Source organism: Mandrillus leucophaeus, unplaced genomic scaffold (assembly GCF_000951045.1).
Source record: "Mandrillus leucophaeus isolate KB7577 unplaced genomic scaffold, Mleu.le_1.0 Scaffold671, whole genome shotgun sequence".
Lineage (NCBI taxonomy): Eukaryota > Metazoa > Chordata > Mammalia > Primates > Cercopithecidae > Mandrillus > Mandrillus leucophaeus.
In genome coordinates this window covers 798271-816393 of record NW_012107264.1, presented here as the reverse complement: position 1 = coordinate 816393, position 18123 = coordinate 798271, and the positions used below count along the sequence as shown (strand labels likewise).

The 18123-nt window shown below is 37.1% G+C and overlaps 1 protein-coding gene across 1 annotated transcript in view; it reads left to right on the top strand.

Annotated features, from left to right (window-relative positions):
- SAMSN1 (SAM domain, SH3 domain and nuclear localization signals 1) overlaps positions 1 to 18123 on the top strand; it is a 157597-nt gene that overhangs the window by 22012 nt on the left and 117462 nt on the right. The window contains exons 3-5 of the mRNA XM_012001961.1: positions 2405 to 2442; positions 4719 to 4805; positions 12140 to 12216. Of these exons, the coding sequence (XP_011857351.1) occupies positions 2405 to 2442; positions 4719 to 4805; positions 12140 to 12216 (202 nt within the window). The remainder of the gene's footprint in view (positions 1 to 2404; positions 2443 to 4718; positions 4806 to 12139; positions 12217 to 18123) is intronic.

Here is an 18123-nt window from a genome sequence, read left to right as displayed (position 1 = left end):
AAAGCTTTCTCCCAGTTAAAAATATAAAACACATCCATAGTAAGTAGGTAATTGGGTGATTAACAGCTTAAAGACCTGTCAGGGTGGCGTAGTTGTATTTTAGTTACAATTAACTATTTAAACTACAACACTGGCATTTTAAGCATGAGGTGGAGTAAAGAAGGGATTTCGGGAGGACCTTTCTCAGTCTTATCGCCACGTATGTGAGGCTGTTTATTCTGACCATGAATAAGAAATTCACTAATTCCAAGGCACGTACTTAAACAAAATAGTAGCTGTTGGCTTGTGATTGATGCTTCCACAGAATACAGGCTACCAAAATATAGATGACAGGAGGATTGAATTAAAGGGAAAGTGTCTGATGCTGACCAATTTACAATTTTTCTAACATAAACCAGATCAGTGAAGGTGCGCCTCAGATTCCAAGCAATTAAAATAAAATTGAAGTCTCCATTGAGTTCCTTAGTTTTTTTGTTTGTTTGTGTTTTTTTTGCCCACCACTCTCCTGATGGAAATGATGTCTCATGTTGTTATACACCTACCTCACTTTACAGTATTACAAACAGATTTATTTGTTTGGAATTCTTGCTACATGCCAAGAGATGTCCTAAGCATTTTGCATTAAAAAATTAAAAACAAACAAAAGATTAAGAAAAAGGAAACCTTATATATGCATGTTTTTGCTTACAATTTTGAGCTTAAAAAGGATAACCTTCGTTTTAATTTAATGACTGTCAAGAATATGTATCTGTGTTGCCGAAGTGAGTACATGGCTATCAAATATATGAATAGTGGAAAACTCTTAAGCTGTAACAGTGAGTGATGAGATGTGTGCATGTTTACCCTCACCCATGAACTGATTAGCACGGTCCAGTCAGCTTAATCCTATCCTCTGTTTCTGTTTCAAAACATTATGGAAATTTTCAATCATACATAGAGGAAGAGTTAATGATAAACTCATATCACCAAACTTGAACAAGGATCAACCTATAGTCAATTTCATTTCTACCCATTCTACTCCCCCAACTGCATCCCCACTGTTTTTGTATTAATAAAGCAGGTGCCAGACACATAATTTCATGCTTCAGTGTATATTATTAAAAAATAAGAATTATTTTTTGAAAAGCATAATCACAATACCATTACTGCACTAGAACAAAACAAGACAAATGACATTATATTGCCAAATATATAGTCAATATTGAACTATTTCTGACAGACTCGAATGCTTTTTCAGAGTTGGTTTGTTTAAATCAGGATCCAAAAAGCTCAGCTGGATTCAGTTCATGTCCCTTCATTTGTGTCTTTTCATTTATTTGTTGAAGAAACTGGAGTCTGTGTCCTGAAGAATTTCCCAGATTTTTGAATTTTGCTGATTGAATCCTTGTGTTTTTTTAAGCATGTTTGTCTCTACTCTATGTTTCCTGTAAACTTTTAGTTAAATCCCAAAGTGTGATAAGATTCAAATATATATAAAGTATGAAAAGGTCCAAATATATATATATTTATATGTATATTTAAAAGTTGGTCTTGAGTGACTGCATACTTTCTCTTTTGTTGTGTTGTAAGCTATATGTCTAGTCTTGCTGTTATTTACCTACCTCACTTTACAATATTATAAATAGCTTATTTGTTTGGAATTGTTTGCTATGTGCCAAGAGATGTCCTAACCATTTTGCATTAAAAAAATTAAAAGGAAAAAAAAATTAAGAAAAAGGAAATCTTATCTATGCATGTTTTTGTTCACAATTTCGAGCTTAAAAAAAGGGTAACCTCGGTTTTAATTTAATGACAATGAAGAATATCAATAGTCGAAAACACTTAAGCTATAACAATGTCAGTTATGAGATATGTGTGTTTTCACCCACACACATGAATTGATTGCACGATCATATTTTTATGACAGTGATATTGCTCAGTGGGTTCAGATGGTATCAGGTGGAGCCATTCGGCATGAAGTTGCCCATCAGCCTTTCAATTAGGCTTTATCAGTAATTGGTGATTATTTTCCAGATCTGTTATTTTATTAGAGATTGCATAATGGTTATATTCAATTTACATCATTCTTTCTGTATTTAGTAACATAATTATTTGGAAAAGCACTTCCCCCCCAGTAACTATTTGGTTATCCTGAGATACTTTCATGTAAAATGACTTACCATTTTGTTCAGGTTTTATGAATATCGGTCCCTCCATATAGCATAGAAATTTATAGACCCAAATTATACTTGTATTTACTGTAATTTGCCACCTAGGTTTAGGAAGATTCAAGATCATAGGTAGATCTTAGTTAGAGGTAGAATTCATTCCTGCTCCCAAAGTGTTGCACACATTCTAATTTCTGTTTGATTAAGATGTTATTTATTAAATCTAGACTTAAATATTGTTTCTTTTATTCTTCCAGGTTATTCCGGAGATTTATGTCTGAAAATAAAATATTTGGTTAGTGATTCCCAAAGTTACAAGTGTAAATATGTATTCTGTCTCCCCAAAAGTTCTTTTCTCCTGCTCCTGCCATAAAGCAACAAAACTGATTAATGAAAGTCAAATTGAGTTGTCTTTGAGTTATATAGAAGAACATTTTTTTAAAAGTGGCTTCATTCTAACTTTAAATGGCTATGACAAAGAACTCATTGATTTATTTGCAATAATTTCCTGTTATATTTAAACAGAATAATCCTCTTTGGTAGTTCATTGGCTGATCATCTTCCGGCTCTCCATGTGTAGCTTGGCTGCTGCATGGCCAAGGTGACTTGTTAGAGATCTTTTTAGATCTGTGAATCTAGGAGACAATAAAAAATTAGCAGAAAGTGGTTTTATTATAAAAGTCTCTTCTACAACATTTCACACACCAAATCTTCTCTTTAGTTTTTGTGATAGCATTCATAGTAATAACACATGCAATCCGTTTGGTTTGTATTTTAATTCTAAAGTAAACATCGATTTCTATTCATTACTTTTAGAAAGTTAATAGATTATCTCTCTTGTTACTTTACAGCAAATAGGGAGTCAGTAATTATAAAACATTCACAATGGTGAAACATCTGGGTCATCCAGTCAATAATTGTATTTATTTATTTATTTTTAAGACGGAGTCTTGCTCTGTTGCCAGGCTGGAGTGCAGTGGTGCGATCTGGGCTCACTGCCACCTCTGCCTCCCGGATTCAAGCGATTCTCCTGCCTCAGCTCCCAGAGTAGCTGGGACTACAGGTGCGTGTCACCACGCCCAGCTAGTTTTTGTATTCTTAGTAGAGATGGAGTTTCACCATGTTTGCCAGGATGGTCTCCATCTCTTGACCTCGTGATCCGCCCGCCTCGGCCTCCCAAAGTGCTGGGATTACAGGCGTGAGCCACCACACTGGGCCTCAATAATTTCTTTTAATGTAATGTGCCAAACTTGTGGGTACCCTTTTCCCTTTCCTTCTCCCCAGCAGAGGAGTCGGGTGCTAATACCCATTTCCTTCTTTTTAAAAAACCAATTTTCTGGTAGGATCTGAAAAGCTCATTGTGACTAAGGTGATACCCCACAATGGGTACAACTTTGAAGGATATCTGCGTTTTAATCAGGTTTCAATTCTCCCAGCAGTAACATCTACAGGTGCTGGATCCTATCAGGGTCCTGCAGTAACTTGCTGATAAATATTTTGAATATCAGCCCTGATTTGAATAGCGCATAGTCTTAAATAAAAGGAAGTAAGGCAAAATTTTCTTTTTCATCTAGATCCATTCTCAGTCTATTCAGCACGTACATACGATACAACCAATATTTCTATCCTAACACAATTCTTGATGATCAACTGCCTTTTCTATAATCAAAACATATGAGCAAATAGTGACTTTAGAAACAACACAGCATGCTGAGTTTGTCTTCACGCTACCATTGGTGGCATTATTTAACATTTGTTTTATCAATGTAGGATAGAACATGTAGAATGATTTATCTGTAGTAAGTAATTTAGAAGGGACTCCAATTTTCCATTTGGTGCAATTCATTTCTTCACATGTCCAGGCCATGCTTTAGATGTTGGGAGGACAAACTTGAGCAAATCATTGACCTTCCATTTAAGGATCTTAGAGTTTCTTGAAACCATCACAGCTCAGTGTTCTTTCTACACAATTAATTTGTTAGAAATGATGGGGAATCTTGAGGATAAGAATACTTTAACCTTTTAAGCATGCATAAAAACAATTGATTATGACCCTGTCTCTACCATATATATATATATATATATATATATGTCTATCATGGTGGCACATGCCTGTAGTTTCAGCTACTTGGGAAATTGAGGCAGGAGGATAGCTATGGCCCAGGAATTTGAGGCTGCAATGAGCTATGATCACACCATGTACTCCAACCTGGGCAACAGAGTAAGACCGTAAGACCCTGTCTCAAAAAAGTAATAATAATAATAATTGGTTATGAATTCAAGAAAACTACTACAAAGAATAATGCAATCATAAACTGTCAAGAGACATTAGAGTAACAGCATTCTATCATATATGGTGAGGTGCCTATGTAGTTCATGGGAATAAGTGGGTAGCCCACAGGATACCTGCAGTTGTCCATGAGGGACTAGAACTCCCTAGAACTAGAGCTCTCTTAAGATATCACTTACCAAGTTACAAGCCCCGTGCTGAACTTGTTTTGATTTCAAATGTCTTATACTTACTGGACAAATGTTACTGTGAATTCTAACTAATTCTCTGCTTCGCTTTAGAAGGAAATACTGTGAATGACAAAATCTGGCAGGAACACAGCAAGCATAAGAATGATTCCCACATCAGAAGGCCCTGTCAGCTAAAAGGTAATTGCTATATTTAGTTCAGCTGACTTTGCATTTTCCCAAAGTAGTTTAAAGGGCAGGTAAGAAAAATTTACATCTTTCACCATGAAAATAAGTGGAATATTCTGGTCTACTTAAAAAGGAAAACCAAATAAGATAGAATAGAATATGCATTATTATAAACTATTAATATATACATGTATACATATACATATGTGTATAAACATCACACAGACACATGTACAGAAAGGAAGTGGGATCTAGTTAAGTTGCCTGCTGAAGCAAATAAGCAATTGAAAAGAAAACTGAAAGTTTTAATGTACAAAAGAATTTGAAAATACATTAAAAATTAGGCTGGGCGCGGTGGTTCAAGCCTGCAATCCCAGCACTTTGGGAGGCCGAGATGGGTGAATCACGAGGTCAGGAGATCGAGACCATCCTGGCGAACACAATGAAACCCCATCTCTACTAAAAAATACAAAAAACTAGCCGGGCGAGGTAGCGGGCGCCTGTAGTCCCAGCTACTCGGGAGGCTGAGGCAAGAGAATGGCGTGAACCGGGGAGGCAGAGCTTGCAGAGAGCTGAGATCCGGCCACTGCACTCCAGCCTGGGCGACAGAGAGAGACTCCGTCTCAAAAAATAAATAAATAAAAAATAAAATAAAAATTAGAGCACAAATAAACTCTAAAGATAACATCGATATGTTAATAGTTATGTTTAGGTCTTCTTAAAAAATGTAAGAGAAATAACCTTGATTATGAATATATAATTAGGTCTTTTTATAATTTAAAAATCTCCAGGAGAGTAAATTAGTAGTCAGGTGTAGAATAACATATTAATAGTAAGTGATTTCATAATTAAAATTACTTAACTTTGGGAAGACAATAATAAAACAGAAAGTCTTAAGAGTTTACAAAGATGAAAAACAGTATCAAAAGTTGATCTGCTTGGTATTCACCCCCAAGGGTTATCGGAATGACAAAAACAATTGATTATATTAGCTGTTGATGATTCAAGAGTCTAGAAATTTCACCTGGGAGTGAAGAATGGATTGGGAACCTTAGGGGTCTGCCTAGTGCTCTATTCTATGGTTGCAAGACAAAGTCCTTTTTACTCTCCTGTGTCTTCTCTTTATGCGGAAGGAAGGAGTCTTTCCTGGGGCTGCAAGCTGTGTTGCCTGGGATTGGGAAAGGGGTGATGAAAGCATTCCTTTGGCCATCCCTACCGATGTCTTACTGGATCATGTGTACCTCAGTTCCGCTGGCTTTGAGCCTAGCACAGCACCAGGACTTGCCCAGGAATTTCAGGTCCTGTGGTCTGGACTGCCTTTCAAGTTTACTTAGGACCCTAAAGTGCTTCAGCCCACTCTGGAGGGGCTAGTCAGAATTTGGGGGCGAGTCTATATGCTCCCCCTGCAGTAGATAACTGAATTTTGCCCTGTGTTGCTTTCCACTGTGAGAGACAGCACTGAGGTCAATGCAAAGTCCCACAATAACTTGGCTCTCCCTTCCCCATGCACAAAGATTCTCTCTCAGCACCATGAGGATGCCACCAGGGATAGAGGAGGGCGGTGGAGTCAGCAATCCCAAACTGCCTTTCCTACTTTTTTAGTACCTCTTTCAAGGATATGATGTTAGAACCAGGTATTGTGATCACTCACTCGATTTTTACTTACTTATGGAGGTGCCCTCTTGTGTGAAGAGCTATTCAAGTTGGTATTCCTGTGAGAGGGATGATTACTTTGGGTTCTGTTCAGTCACCTTGCTCCACCTCCCTCTCTATCATGTTTGGATTGTACTCTGTCTTTACCACACGGATGCCAGCTATATGCATCCACACCTTCAGTCAGTTAATCAAACACTCGTCTATCAGTTTCTCTAGTCATCCACCATTCCGTTTATCTATTAATCCTTCTAGAAGCACCTGTTTTATTTTAGATTATTGTATATTGATCTATGGATAAAGAAGGTATAACGGTGTTAAAGAATATTGTAGATACAAATTTTTCCATAAATTTCTTCAAGTATTCTATTTCCTAAAACTACCTTTCTCTTATGTACGTTTTTTGTTTTGTTTTGTTAGTTTGGGAATAAAAGGCAGGGAATCCTATTATAGCTACACTGAAAAAGCAGCAAAGAATCCTGGCCTTAGGTGAGTTACTTCTGGTTGCTTTGTCAGCGAAGGAAGAAAGAAAGCCTTTACAGAATTTTTCCCAGCTTTGATATTTCTCAGGGTCTTGAGTGACCGTGTGTGTTCAGCGAGTGCGTGTGCATGTGTGTGTGTCCAAGAACCTCAGCAGACATTTCAGTACAGCAGTTGAGTCACTGGACATTTCCTAGAGATTAATGCCATACTAGGAAGAGTTGATGGCCAGAGACCAAGGCTGTCTGTAACATTATAAATTGAAGGGAGAAATTCAAGGCCACAAGTTGTAGGCTCTAATTTTATGGGTATAGTGGTTTCATTTGGAAGGTTCAGAGTATTTCTAAGTAATTAGTGACCTACGTATCAACCTAAAATATTTCTTTCTCATTTTAAACACTCGTTTTTAGCTGTTAATTGCATAATTACTTAGGGTTAGTTTACTGTGCCTGAGGGTAGACAGTCTGTGGAGTTCAGTGAGATGAAGATGGGAAAGTCCATCATTGTTGTCATCCACAGCCCACATGATTTTACTAGATACTAATGATGAAATTGTAAAGATAGCTTCAATAAACTAGAAGAAAATATATAGGGAAATAAACTGTAGGAGTGACATTAAGTCCTAAGCAATCGTATAAAATTCAAGGCCAAAAAAGGGGCAATTTTCCTCAATTTCAATTTCAAAATGATATTTTGACATTAACACATTATATTAATAGCATTTCAGCCCTAAAGAATATTGGGACCTGATGAAAAGATTCCACAGGCTATATTTAGCTAAGATTTGTGTCTGGTATATTAATCCATAGCTCAACAACGTGACTGTACTATATAGGTTAAGGCCAAATTTGTCAGAATAAGTTGAGTTCCAGATGCATAATATTTTTAATTTATCTAGTCCATTTCCTTCTTCTAAGGAGATTTTTATCTAAGCCTACATCTGTTCTATTAAAAGAGACTACATCTGTAAAATAATGTAGAATAAATTGAGTGCTTAGGACTTTACAACTAAAAAATTGGCATAGCTTAGGTGTGAGGAGAAATTAATCTATAATTCAGGTTAATTGTTAAATTTTTGGCATTATAAATAGGAAAAATATTTGTAATATTTATTTTAGTAAGTTAGAGTCCATTTAAAAATATTTAAATTTATTCGACTTTACTAAAAAGAATTGAGAAGAACAAACTTTTGAATCTGTGAATTGGAGTTTACCTAAGATTAAGTTATGATTTAATTAAAGATAATTTCAAGAATAGGATTTTCATATTTTATACCAGAAAGTACAAAGAATAAAAATAAATCAACTTTTAAAAAATAATAAAAAGGAAACAAAACTTACTTGGAGATTCAGAAATTTTTCAATCAATCAGTGTAACTGTGACAGACTATTCTACAAGAAAAAGTGGGGAAAAATTGCATATATTACTAAGGGAAGTGAGGGACCAGACAAAGTCAGAAAACAATGTTAGTAATAAGAGAAACATTAACTTCACCTATACTGCTGCAAACTTACTTTAAAAATAAATCTTCTTTACATGTGGCTTTGATGAGATTAATTATAAAAGGAGGAACCCAGAGGGAAAGAAGAGGTGTTCTTAAGGATTTCTACTCTAGTCCACCATTTCAGTTACCATTGGTTTGAAACCTAATTTCTCTCCTGACTTCTGGTCAATATCATTATTTGTCCAGCCTCTTCAATGTAAGCTTATAAATATTTTGGCTTAATTTTTCAAGATCTTATTAATTATTTTTCTTCATCGGCCTGAGGCCAAGTAGCTTAATTTTAAGATGGCAAAAGATGGTATAAATTCACAAATATATTCACCATTCTGGTTAATTTTCAGGAAACACACATTTAATTTTAGAAAAACGTGTTTCTCAAGGGCAGGTAATTTAACTTTGGCCAAACTGGACTACATGAGGAACACCAGAGGGAAATCCTACTTCACACCTCTAAATGCTTGCTTACAAGGTGGGAATAAAGTCCCTGAGGAAAGGGTACCCACTGCATGGTTTGATGCCTCATATATCCAAGGAAGGCTTTCTGAATTCAATGATGAGACCACTTAGACTTCTAGTGTTTTATTCAAATGAATCTTCAGATCCTTTAATTCTTTAGAGGAGTTCTTACTGAGATTAGAGTTGCCTGTTTGAAAAGTAATATAGTCAGAAGTATCTATGTTAGAAAACCTAAAAACTGATTAAAAACAAAAACTTTTTTTTACATTCCTTTTATTCCTTTTACTGCCTCTGTATTTGAAGGGCAGTTGTAATCTCAATTTTTATGCTGGATGGCATATTTTTAAGCACATTGATGTTGGTAATCTACGATGTAGTTCTTGAATGTTCTGATAATCTATTGCAGCAAACAAACCATTCCAATAGTTAGTAGTATAACAGAACATCTTATTAGGCTCATACATTTGCAGGTCAGTAATTCAGTTGGGGAACTGGTCCCCAATGTGATGTCAGAGGCTTCATTTGGGAAGACTTGAATGACTGGGGAGGACTTAAACATCTGGTAGCTGGAGTCATATAGAGGCTTCTTCACTTACATGTCTGACAACTAGTCTAGCTTAGGCTCGGCTCAGCTGGGCAGCCAACTAAAGAACCTATATGTGGCCTTTTCATGTCGCTCCAGCTTCTCCCAGCCTCAGGGTTGGGTTTCAAGTGTGTGCAACATGCAAGGGAGCTTCACACATCACAGGTAGAAGTGTCTAGGAATGAAGATCCCAACAGCCCAAAGTAGAAGCTGCACGGTTTCTTGTTTTGTAATTTTGTTTGTTTGTTTTTTGCTTTTTGAGGCAAGGCCTGACTCTGTTGCCCAAGCTGATCTTAAACTCCTGGCCTCAAGCAATCCTCTGCCTCAGCCTCCCAAGCAGCTGGGATGTAGGTACTCCACTGCCCCCGGCTTATGCAAGGCTTCTTTAACCTTACCTTGGAAATCACAAAATATTACTTCCACTGCACTCTACTGTGACAAGTGAGTCACTAAGATCACCCCAGAGTCAACAGGAGAAGAATTAGACTCAATTTCTTGATGGAATGGGAAGGCATGGTTGTGGCCAACTGTGGAAAATACAGCCCACATATTGTCTAATTCAACTTCTGCCTTTGTTGCTACTTAGGACCAAAGAGATTCTGTCTTTATAAAGCACTTTTTGGAGGGTAATATTTGGGAATCATAAATAAATAAAAACGTATAAGACCAGACACCAAAGGTTTAAATTTGCCTAATTTAGTCCCAACCCTTAAAGGTTCCCCATTTTCTACGGCAGGGCCTGTGAAATGGTACCTCTACAGCTGAATTTATTCAGAAGAAAAGCTTGGTGGGGCCATATGATGTTTTAAAAATCAGGAAATTTTACATGAAAATCCATATGTTTGTATACCCTTGAAAAACACGAGGGAAAGTGCCAGTCCAGGACCCAAAGTCTCGGGTGACTTTAACTGAGAGAGTTCAGAGCCATGGCTACCCTGTAGCTGGGGAGCTGCATCTTAAGCTCACTGTAGGATCCCCATTGCCTTCTTGATTGAATTAACTTCATTTAGTTATGTATTTGATTCCTGTAGATATTTATATTTACAACATTGATCTAATGGTTTATGCCCAAATTCTTCCACCTGGTACTCAGGTCCCATTACAGTTGGGCCTCAGTCACCTATCCAGCCCTACCTCCTCTTACTCTGTATCCAGAATCGCCCTCTGGCCTAACCAGCCTCAATCTCTACACTTAATTAAACATGTTCCATTTATGCTGCATAATAGGCCAGGGTTCATGGCATCACTGCTAAATTTACACCTTTTCCTTTCCTTCCACTTTCTCAAACTGTATCCATTCTTCAAGCTTCCATTCTGGCCCTGTCTCTTCCACAAGTTCTCGGAGTCGTAGTGATCTCTCTCCATCGTACTGTGTATGAATCACTCATTTTTCTGCCTTGTGTTGTTATGTAAGTGCATTGCACATATTCGTATCTTATTTTCTAAGCTTGATTCCAGACTCTAGAACACAGGAAGCCACTTTACTGTTCTTTTTCTATACCCAGAAGAATGGCTATAGAAGGAGTAACTCAAAATTCCTGTAAAAAGGTGACTAAAAGAGACAACACGGGAAGGAATAAAAGAAGGGAGGCAATATTTCTTTTTCTCAATACAGAAACTAAAAACCAAGCTGCAAAAACTCAGCTTCTAGCAGCCTAACCCTGTGACATAAATTCTTGATTCAAAGAACCAGATCACAAAATCAGCTCATTTTAAAATTTAGGTACTTTCTGGAATCCTGTTGTATGGTTAGTCTCGTTTTAAATACTAAGTTATTGGTGCAAGTAACTTTGAGACTGAGCTGTGAATTTAACATATCTTTTAACTATAGCTATGATGGAGATCTGGAGAAAAATCTGTACCTGTTTTTCACTGTGCATGGAAGATAGGACTTGCCTGCCCTCGCTTCCACTGCAGAATATGAGAATGAGGAATAGTAGAAAACTGAAGCAATGGTTGCAAGTAAATAGGAGTGAAAGTGAAAGGAAACGTCACTGGCCTGGTGACGAGGTGATGTTGGGTCGCACTTTCCTCATCTGTAAAATAAGAGGCTTGGATTAAGTGACCCATAAAGTCTTGTCCTCTTTTAACATACCATGTATTTCAGACTTAAATAAATGAAGCTCCCATTTACAGGAGCTAAAAGGGAAGTGCTGCTACATTTGAAAAGGTTTCATTTAGCTGCAAGCAAATGGATGCTACATTGCAAAGCTTTTACTAAAGCATGCATAGAACAATTTCAGCATAAATAATTCATGTTGAGAAGACCTAAGCTAATGAAGCTCAAAATGCCAGGGGTGGAAGGCTTAGTTTAAGAGAAACAGGTGAGGTGATAACTGCATGGAGTCATAGCATTTTGAAGTTAGAAGTGGCTTTTGTAGCTAGTCCACAATCCTATTATTACCAAGAAAGGGAATCACAGTGAATTTCCATCACTTCCTCAGGGACACAGATGGTCAGCAGCATACCTATTTTGTTAAATTTCTATTTTATTTTGATCTTTTTCTTGTAGAAAAAAAAAAAAGCATATATTTAAGAAAAAAATATTTTTGACCTATCCAATGTAATGTCTTACAGACTAAATAAAAACATGCGTGTTACATTGCACCTAAACTTCCCAAATCATGTAATTTCTGATATTCTGTATGTAACAGTTATCTCTTTTCTTAGATTTAAATGAAGATGATTTTCTAAGTAACAACATACATACTCATCAAGGAAAAACTCTACAAGGAACTTCCTATCAGGTAATGTGAATAATCAGCATTTACGTGTTTTGTGAAAATCGTCTTGTTACTCAGCTCTGCAATATATTAGACATAGTGGACAATATATACACAGCCTTGTAGCTATTTTGTATTTAGTTATTATAGGGTTGTTTTGTAACTGATATGCTTATGTCCCCGTGAACTGAAATATAAATGAAAAAAATTCGATGATGACAAGATAATAAACTACTTTGATTTTGCAAAACATCATATTGTACAGCCTTTTGATAAGTAACTCTGGGAATATTAAATTAATATACTGGGATGTTCTCTGTCAAGACCTATGCTAAACACGTATATAAAAACATAAACTGTGAGTCCTGACCAATCCCTTTCAAAATTGCATTAATTAGCCCAGGAGTTTGGACAATTAAAACTGTCTGAATGTTTGGCCTCACTAACAATCGTAACGTAACATTAATCAATAGCCAAATACTTGCTCTTCGCCCTGTAAAAAGAGAGGATATCTGAGTCAACAAGGTCAATTCAGGCATTGGACTGACTTTTGATATTTTTTCTGACAGCCATGAGGTTCTCTTTAATCATTCTGATAGTTTCATTAGAAATTTAGAACTGAACTTCTTTGGTGCAGTAGATAGAAGGTACATAGCATATGAATTGTAAAGTGCTGATTTGGTGAGTAAGGGGGGCTCACATTCCTAAATCCAGCCTGATTCCTGAGGCTATTGGAGACCCTCCAATAAATTGGATGGTAGGTTGTGATTTTGATCCACTACAGTTTCTGTTGGCTGCTCTGATGCTACCAGAGTGATAGGCCTATGCTACAAGACGTGGTAACACATTGCCCGAGTACTGTCTCCCAGTGGGTTCTCCCACAGTGCATGGATGAGAGCTCTGATATCAGACAGAGCTCACTTTGAATCTTGCTTTGACTGTTAGTAGCTATGTGGCATTGTGCAATTTACTTAGACTCTCTCTGCCTTGGTTTTTATCATCTGTAAAATACATCTATAAAAAATATCTCAGAACTTTCATGGGATTCAGTGAGACATGTCATTAAAACACTGTAGCTCTATGTCTGATAGTTAAGACATACTTTTAAAAATTCATTTGTTGTCATTGCTCCTCCTCTTTTCTCCCTTTCTCCCTCACCCTCCTTCTCTTACTCTTTCAAGGACTTAATGAGACTTGCACAAGCACAGCTGGAAGATTATCTCTGAAACAAGCAGTCTCATTTTCCTAAATTCAGATGAGACCTCAGATATAATATCTAAGTGAAGCATTGTCTGATAGCCAGGAGAAAAATAACAGCTGGTTTACTGGAAAAGCTTCCTAGGCTGCCTTGTGCCAAGAGAAATCCTCCTGTAGGTTTTTAGTGGAAAAATAGACCCGTTTCTTGGAAAGAAGAAAGTAACATTTTCTTTGAAGAAAATGGTTAAAGATAAATCTTTACCCTAAGAACAATTCTTCTGAAGGTTAAAATTGGCCAAGAAATGGTGCTTCCAAATGGTAACCATTCAATTGTGCCATGTAGTGTATCACTAAAAACCGAAGGAATTCATACCTAGTGGCAGACAAGCAGGAGCCATCTAATCTAAAAATCCTCATTTGGGAGGAGGCACTGGTCTTATCTAAATTTTATTCACAGTAGACATTCAATTGAATTTAACTAAGAAACACTTATCTATATGACAGAATAGTTTAACAAGGAGTATTATGCAAAATATTAATGTATTAACTCCTTGTGACTGAGGAGAAGGAGATGCAATTTATCTGTTGAAAGATGGGGAAGACAGGGAACCACTGTCAAATGGAGAAGCTGGTGTGAGTAGCAAAGTGGCTTGTCAGTGGGCATAAGAGTGGACTATGGCATGAAATTTGGCCTTCCATCAGTGAACAAATGACTATCAGATAAGTGTTTTTCCAAGCCTACCTGGGAACTGTCTGTATCAGACTCAACGGGAGTATTACTTAAAAAGGCAGACTTTTGGTGCCATATTCCTGTTCACCTGGATCGTCATGACTGGAGCCTAGGAAGTGGTATTTTTATGTGACAATGTTCAGTACATAAACCATGAAACTCTTGAATTCAAGAGAGTTGGTGAGTGTCTTAGTCCATTTTGTGTTGCAATAATATAACACAAAATAAAGAAACAATAATAAACACAAAATAAAGAAATACCCAAGACCGGGTAGTTTATAAAGAAAAAGGTTTATTTGGGCTGCAATTATGATGGCTGAAAAGTTCAAGATTGGGCATCTGAATTTGGTGAAGGTCTCAGGCTGCTTCCACACATGGCTGAAGGTGAAGGGGACCCAGAGATTCCATGGCAAAAGAGGAAGCAAGGCAGGGGGAGGTGCGTGCCAAGCTCTTTGAAACAATCGGCTCTCGCAAGAACTAATAGAGTGAGAACTCACCATTGAGGGAGAACATTAATCTATTGTAGAGGGATCCATCAGCCCCATAACCCTAACACCTGCCATCAGGCCCCATGTATTAGTCCGCTCTCACAACGCTATGAAGAAATACCCGAGGCCAGGTAATTTATAAAGGAAAGAGGTTTAATTGACACAGTTCCCCATTGCTGAGGAGGCCTCAGGAAACTTACAACCATGGTGGAAGGCAAAGGAGAAGAAGGCAGCTTCTTCACAGGGTGGCAGGACAAAGTGAGTGCGAGCAGGGGCAATGCCAGATGCTTATAAAACCATCAGATCCCGTGAGAGTCACTCATTATTATGAGAGGAGCGTGGGGGAAACTGCCTCCATGATCCAGTTACCTTCACCTGATCCCGCCCTTGCATGTGGGAATTATAGGGATTATAATTCAAGATGAAAGTTTTTGTGAGGACACAATGAAACCATATCACCCCACATCCAATATTGAGGGTCAAATTTCAACATGAAGTTTGGAGACAACAAACGTCCAAATTATAGCCATGAATATGTGTTCAGAGATGGGATATCTCATGATTTTAACTCTATAAACCCAAACTTGGTTTAATTATGGTCTTGGAAGACAACAGCCTCCTGGAAAAAGTGAAGTCGATTTTTGTTCCCTATTATGGAGATGATATAAATTCATTGTAGAATTTCTTAAAACTATGTATAAATAGAAACAGTTAAAATATTGAACAGTATCCTAGTGTAAATATTTTCCTATGATCATTTCCTGAATATTAGTAACATGGGATAAAGTTTGTAGAATGTAAAACATTTTATAGTTATAATTATCATTTGACCATGCCTACAAAATATATTTCAGACACTAAAAATGATCAGAATTAAATATTTAAATCCTAATCAGAACGTACTTAAGCAAACATGTTTCCTTCATGTTCTCAAAATAGAAAAGAAGATCTCAGGCATGGAAGAAGTTACAAAGAATCAGGTAGCAGGGGCAAGAGAAGGAGTTCAGGGAACGCTTTCTCCAGTACCCACTTTGCCCCATATGCATTTCTGCATAGATAGCCTGGGATAAACTTCCTGGAGAACCAGGCTTATGGAAGAAGTGCTGATGGATAGAGCTAGAAGCAAATCAGTCTGCTTAGCACTGTGATCATACCAACCATAAAGAACATCTTGTGAAAACTTGACTCCCAGCATTTATTTTTGCATTCTTGTACTTGTTTGTTCTTCTCTGGCAGCATTCAGTTGATGGCTCAAACCTTTTGTAGCATATTAAAAGGCGAATAAAATATGCAGTAATACAGACTTTGGGCTAATATATTTTCAAAAGTGTTGCATGCCTCATTTCTCACGTAAATTCCTAGGTTGCATTCAGCCTTCAGAGTATCATTCATATTCATGATAGAAAAGAGAGATAATATTTATTACCTTCAGTGCTGGTGATATTAAGTGCTGTCCAGCATCCGTACCCAGGACTGAACCAAAACATTTTCTTTCTGAGCTCCTTCACTGAGGAAAAGTGTTGCTAATTTAATTAATTAACCCATTTCAATCAATTTCTTTCTTCATGTCTTTCACTATGGAGACTGCAATTTTCAGCATTTGAATTCTCAGCCTACCCGGTAGTTAGGGGTGGTCATGGAATCCAGTTCTGGCCAATGAAATACAGTCAGAAATTCCTGAGGAGGACTTTCTTTTTCTGGAAAATAAAAAATAAGACAGAGTCTCATAAGGACAAAGCTTTGTTTTTTGCTCTCTTTCCTGCCTGGAGCTGGATGTAATACCTGGTAAATCAGCAGCTGTCTTCCAGCCGTGAGGCAAAGGCAGACATGAAAGACGGTGGAGCAGGCACATGCAAAGAGCCTGATTCACTGAGGACATCTTTGAGAAGCTGCACCCAGGTTGGAAACTCTATGTCTGCACTTCTATTTTACAGAAACATAAGCCCCATACTTGTTTAAGCAACCACTGTTGGTTATTCTCTTCCTCAAAGCTGAGTACATTCCTGATACCTTATTTTTAAAACAGTCACTTTTGCTAATGCTGAACTCTGCTCTATGTAAGCAACCAGACAAAACTGTGTCCACAGTTAAACAGTGTCTAGACTCACCTCTTATTGCACAAACTAGACTAGTCTCCTTCAGCTCTCATGTAGTGTAAACAGCATTTAGAGTTAGTCATTTAATCCTTAAGATGAAAATTGGATTACTAACAAATAAAATATTAGCTATACACATCCCATTGGCTATATACAGAATTAAAACTATATCCAACATAGCACACAATTTTTGGGAAATGCATGTAGAATGGACAAAACAAGACCAATTTTTCATGAGCTTAACCGAGGTCACAACACTGGGTCACTGGATAAATAATTTAAGGTTATGCTGTCATATATTAACAAGCAGGAGAGACAGGTCTTTCACTAGGTTTTATCAGACAGATTTGAGGCAGTTCTAAACAAAAGTGTGAACAATCTAAAAGGTAGAAAACAAACAAACAAAAAGAATTCAAAATGACAGTGTCAACCAAATGATAGTCTATGTATGAAGTGACTATATTATGATGAAATAATGATATTGTGTCTTGATCAATGTTTCTTATTTCAAGTACTTTCTTATCCATTGTATGACTTTTAACTATCGTATTACATATCTATTGATGCATAACAAATTACTTTAAAATTTAGGGGCTTAAAACAAACAAAAAAATTTTTTCACAGTCCCTGTGGGTCAGGAGTTGGGAAGTGGTATAGCTGGGCATTTCTAGCTTAGAGTCTCTCATGTGTTTATAATCGCAGGTGGTTAGTGTCTCTCAAGGTGTTATCTGAAGGCTTGACTGGGGCTGAAAGGTTTGTTGCTAACTCCCTCTCATGGCTGTAGGCAGGTGACCTCAGTTTTTTGATGGGAGTTGACTGCAGGGATAGGTCCCTTGCCACTTTGGTCTATCCATGAGGCTGAGTGTCTTCATAGAATGTCATTTGGTTTCCCCAGAGTGAGCATCTAAGACACAGAACAAGAAGAGGCCACAATTCCTTTCAAGACCTAATTTCAGAAGTTAAACATCATTACTTCCATTTTATTCTGTGTGTTAGAAGCAACTCACTAAATCCAGCTCACACTAACGGTGGGGGGGCAGTATTATGATGCACCTTCTGAAGACCTCTTCTGTAAAAGAATTTGTGAGCATATTTTAAAACCATTAGAACTATACTAGTTTGAGGTTATAGATGGAGAAGTTTCCTACTTCCAAAGGGCAAGATTATAACTTATTTTGCAGGTAGAAAGAATATAGGGCTGTATTTTGTTATCTTGAAAAAAAAAATCTAATCTCCTCTCTTTAACAGTAAATGACTTTCAAGAGTGGCTTCTGTCGGTATTAAAGAAACATAGGATGTTAACATGGAATCCAAATCTCTTGTTTCTGGTGAAATAAAATTAAGATCATATTGGATTTTGTCATTTCCTTATCCAAAGTTATACTGCATTTATGATAAGTATACTTTCACTTTTAAAAAA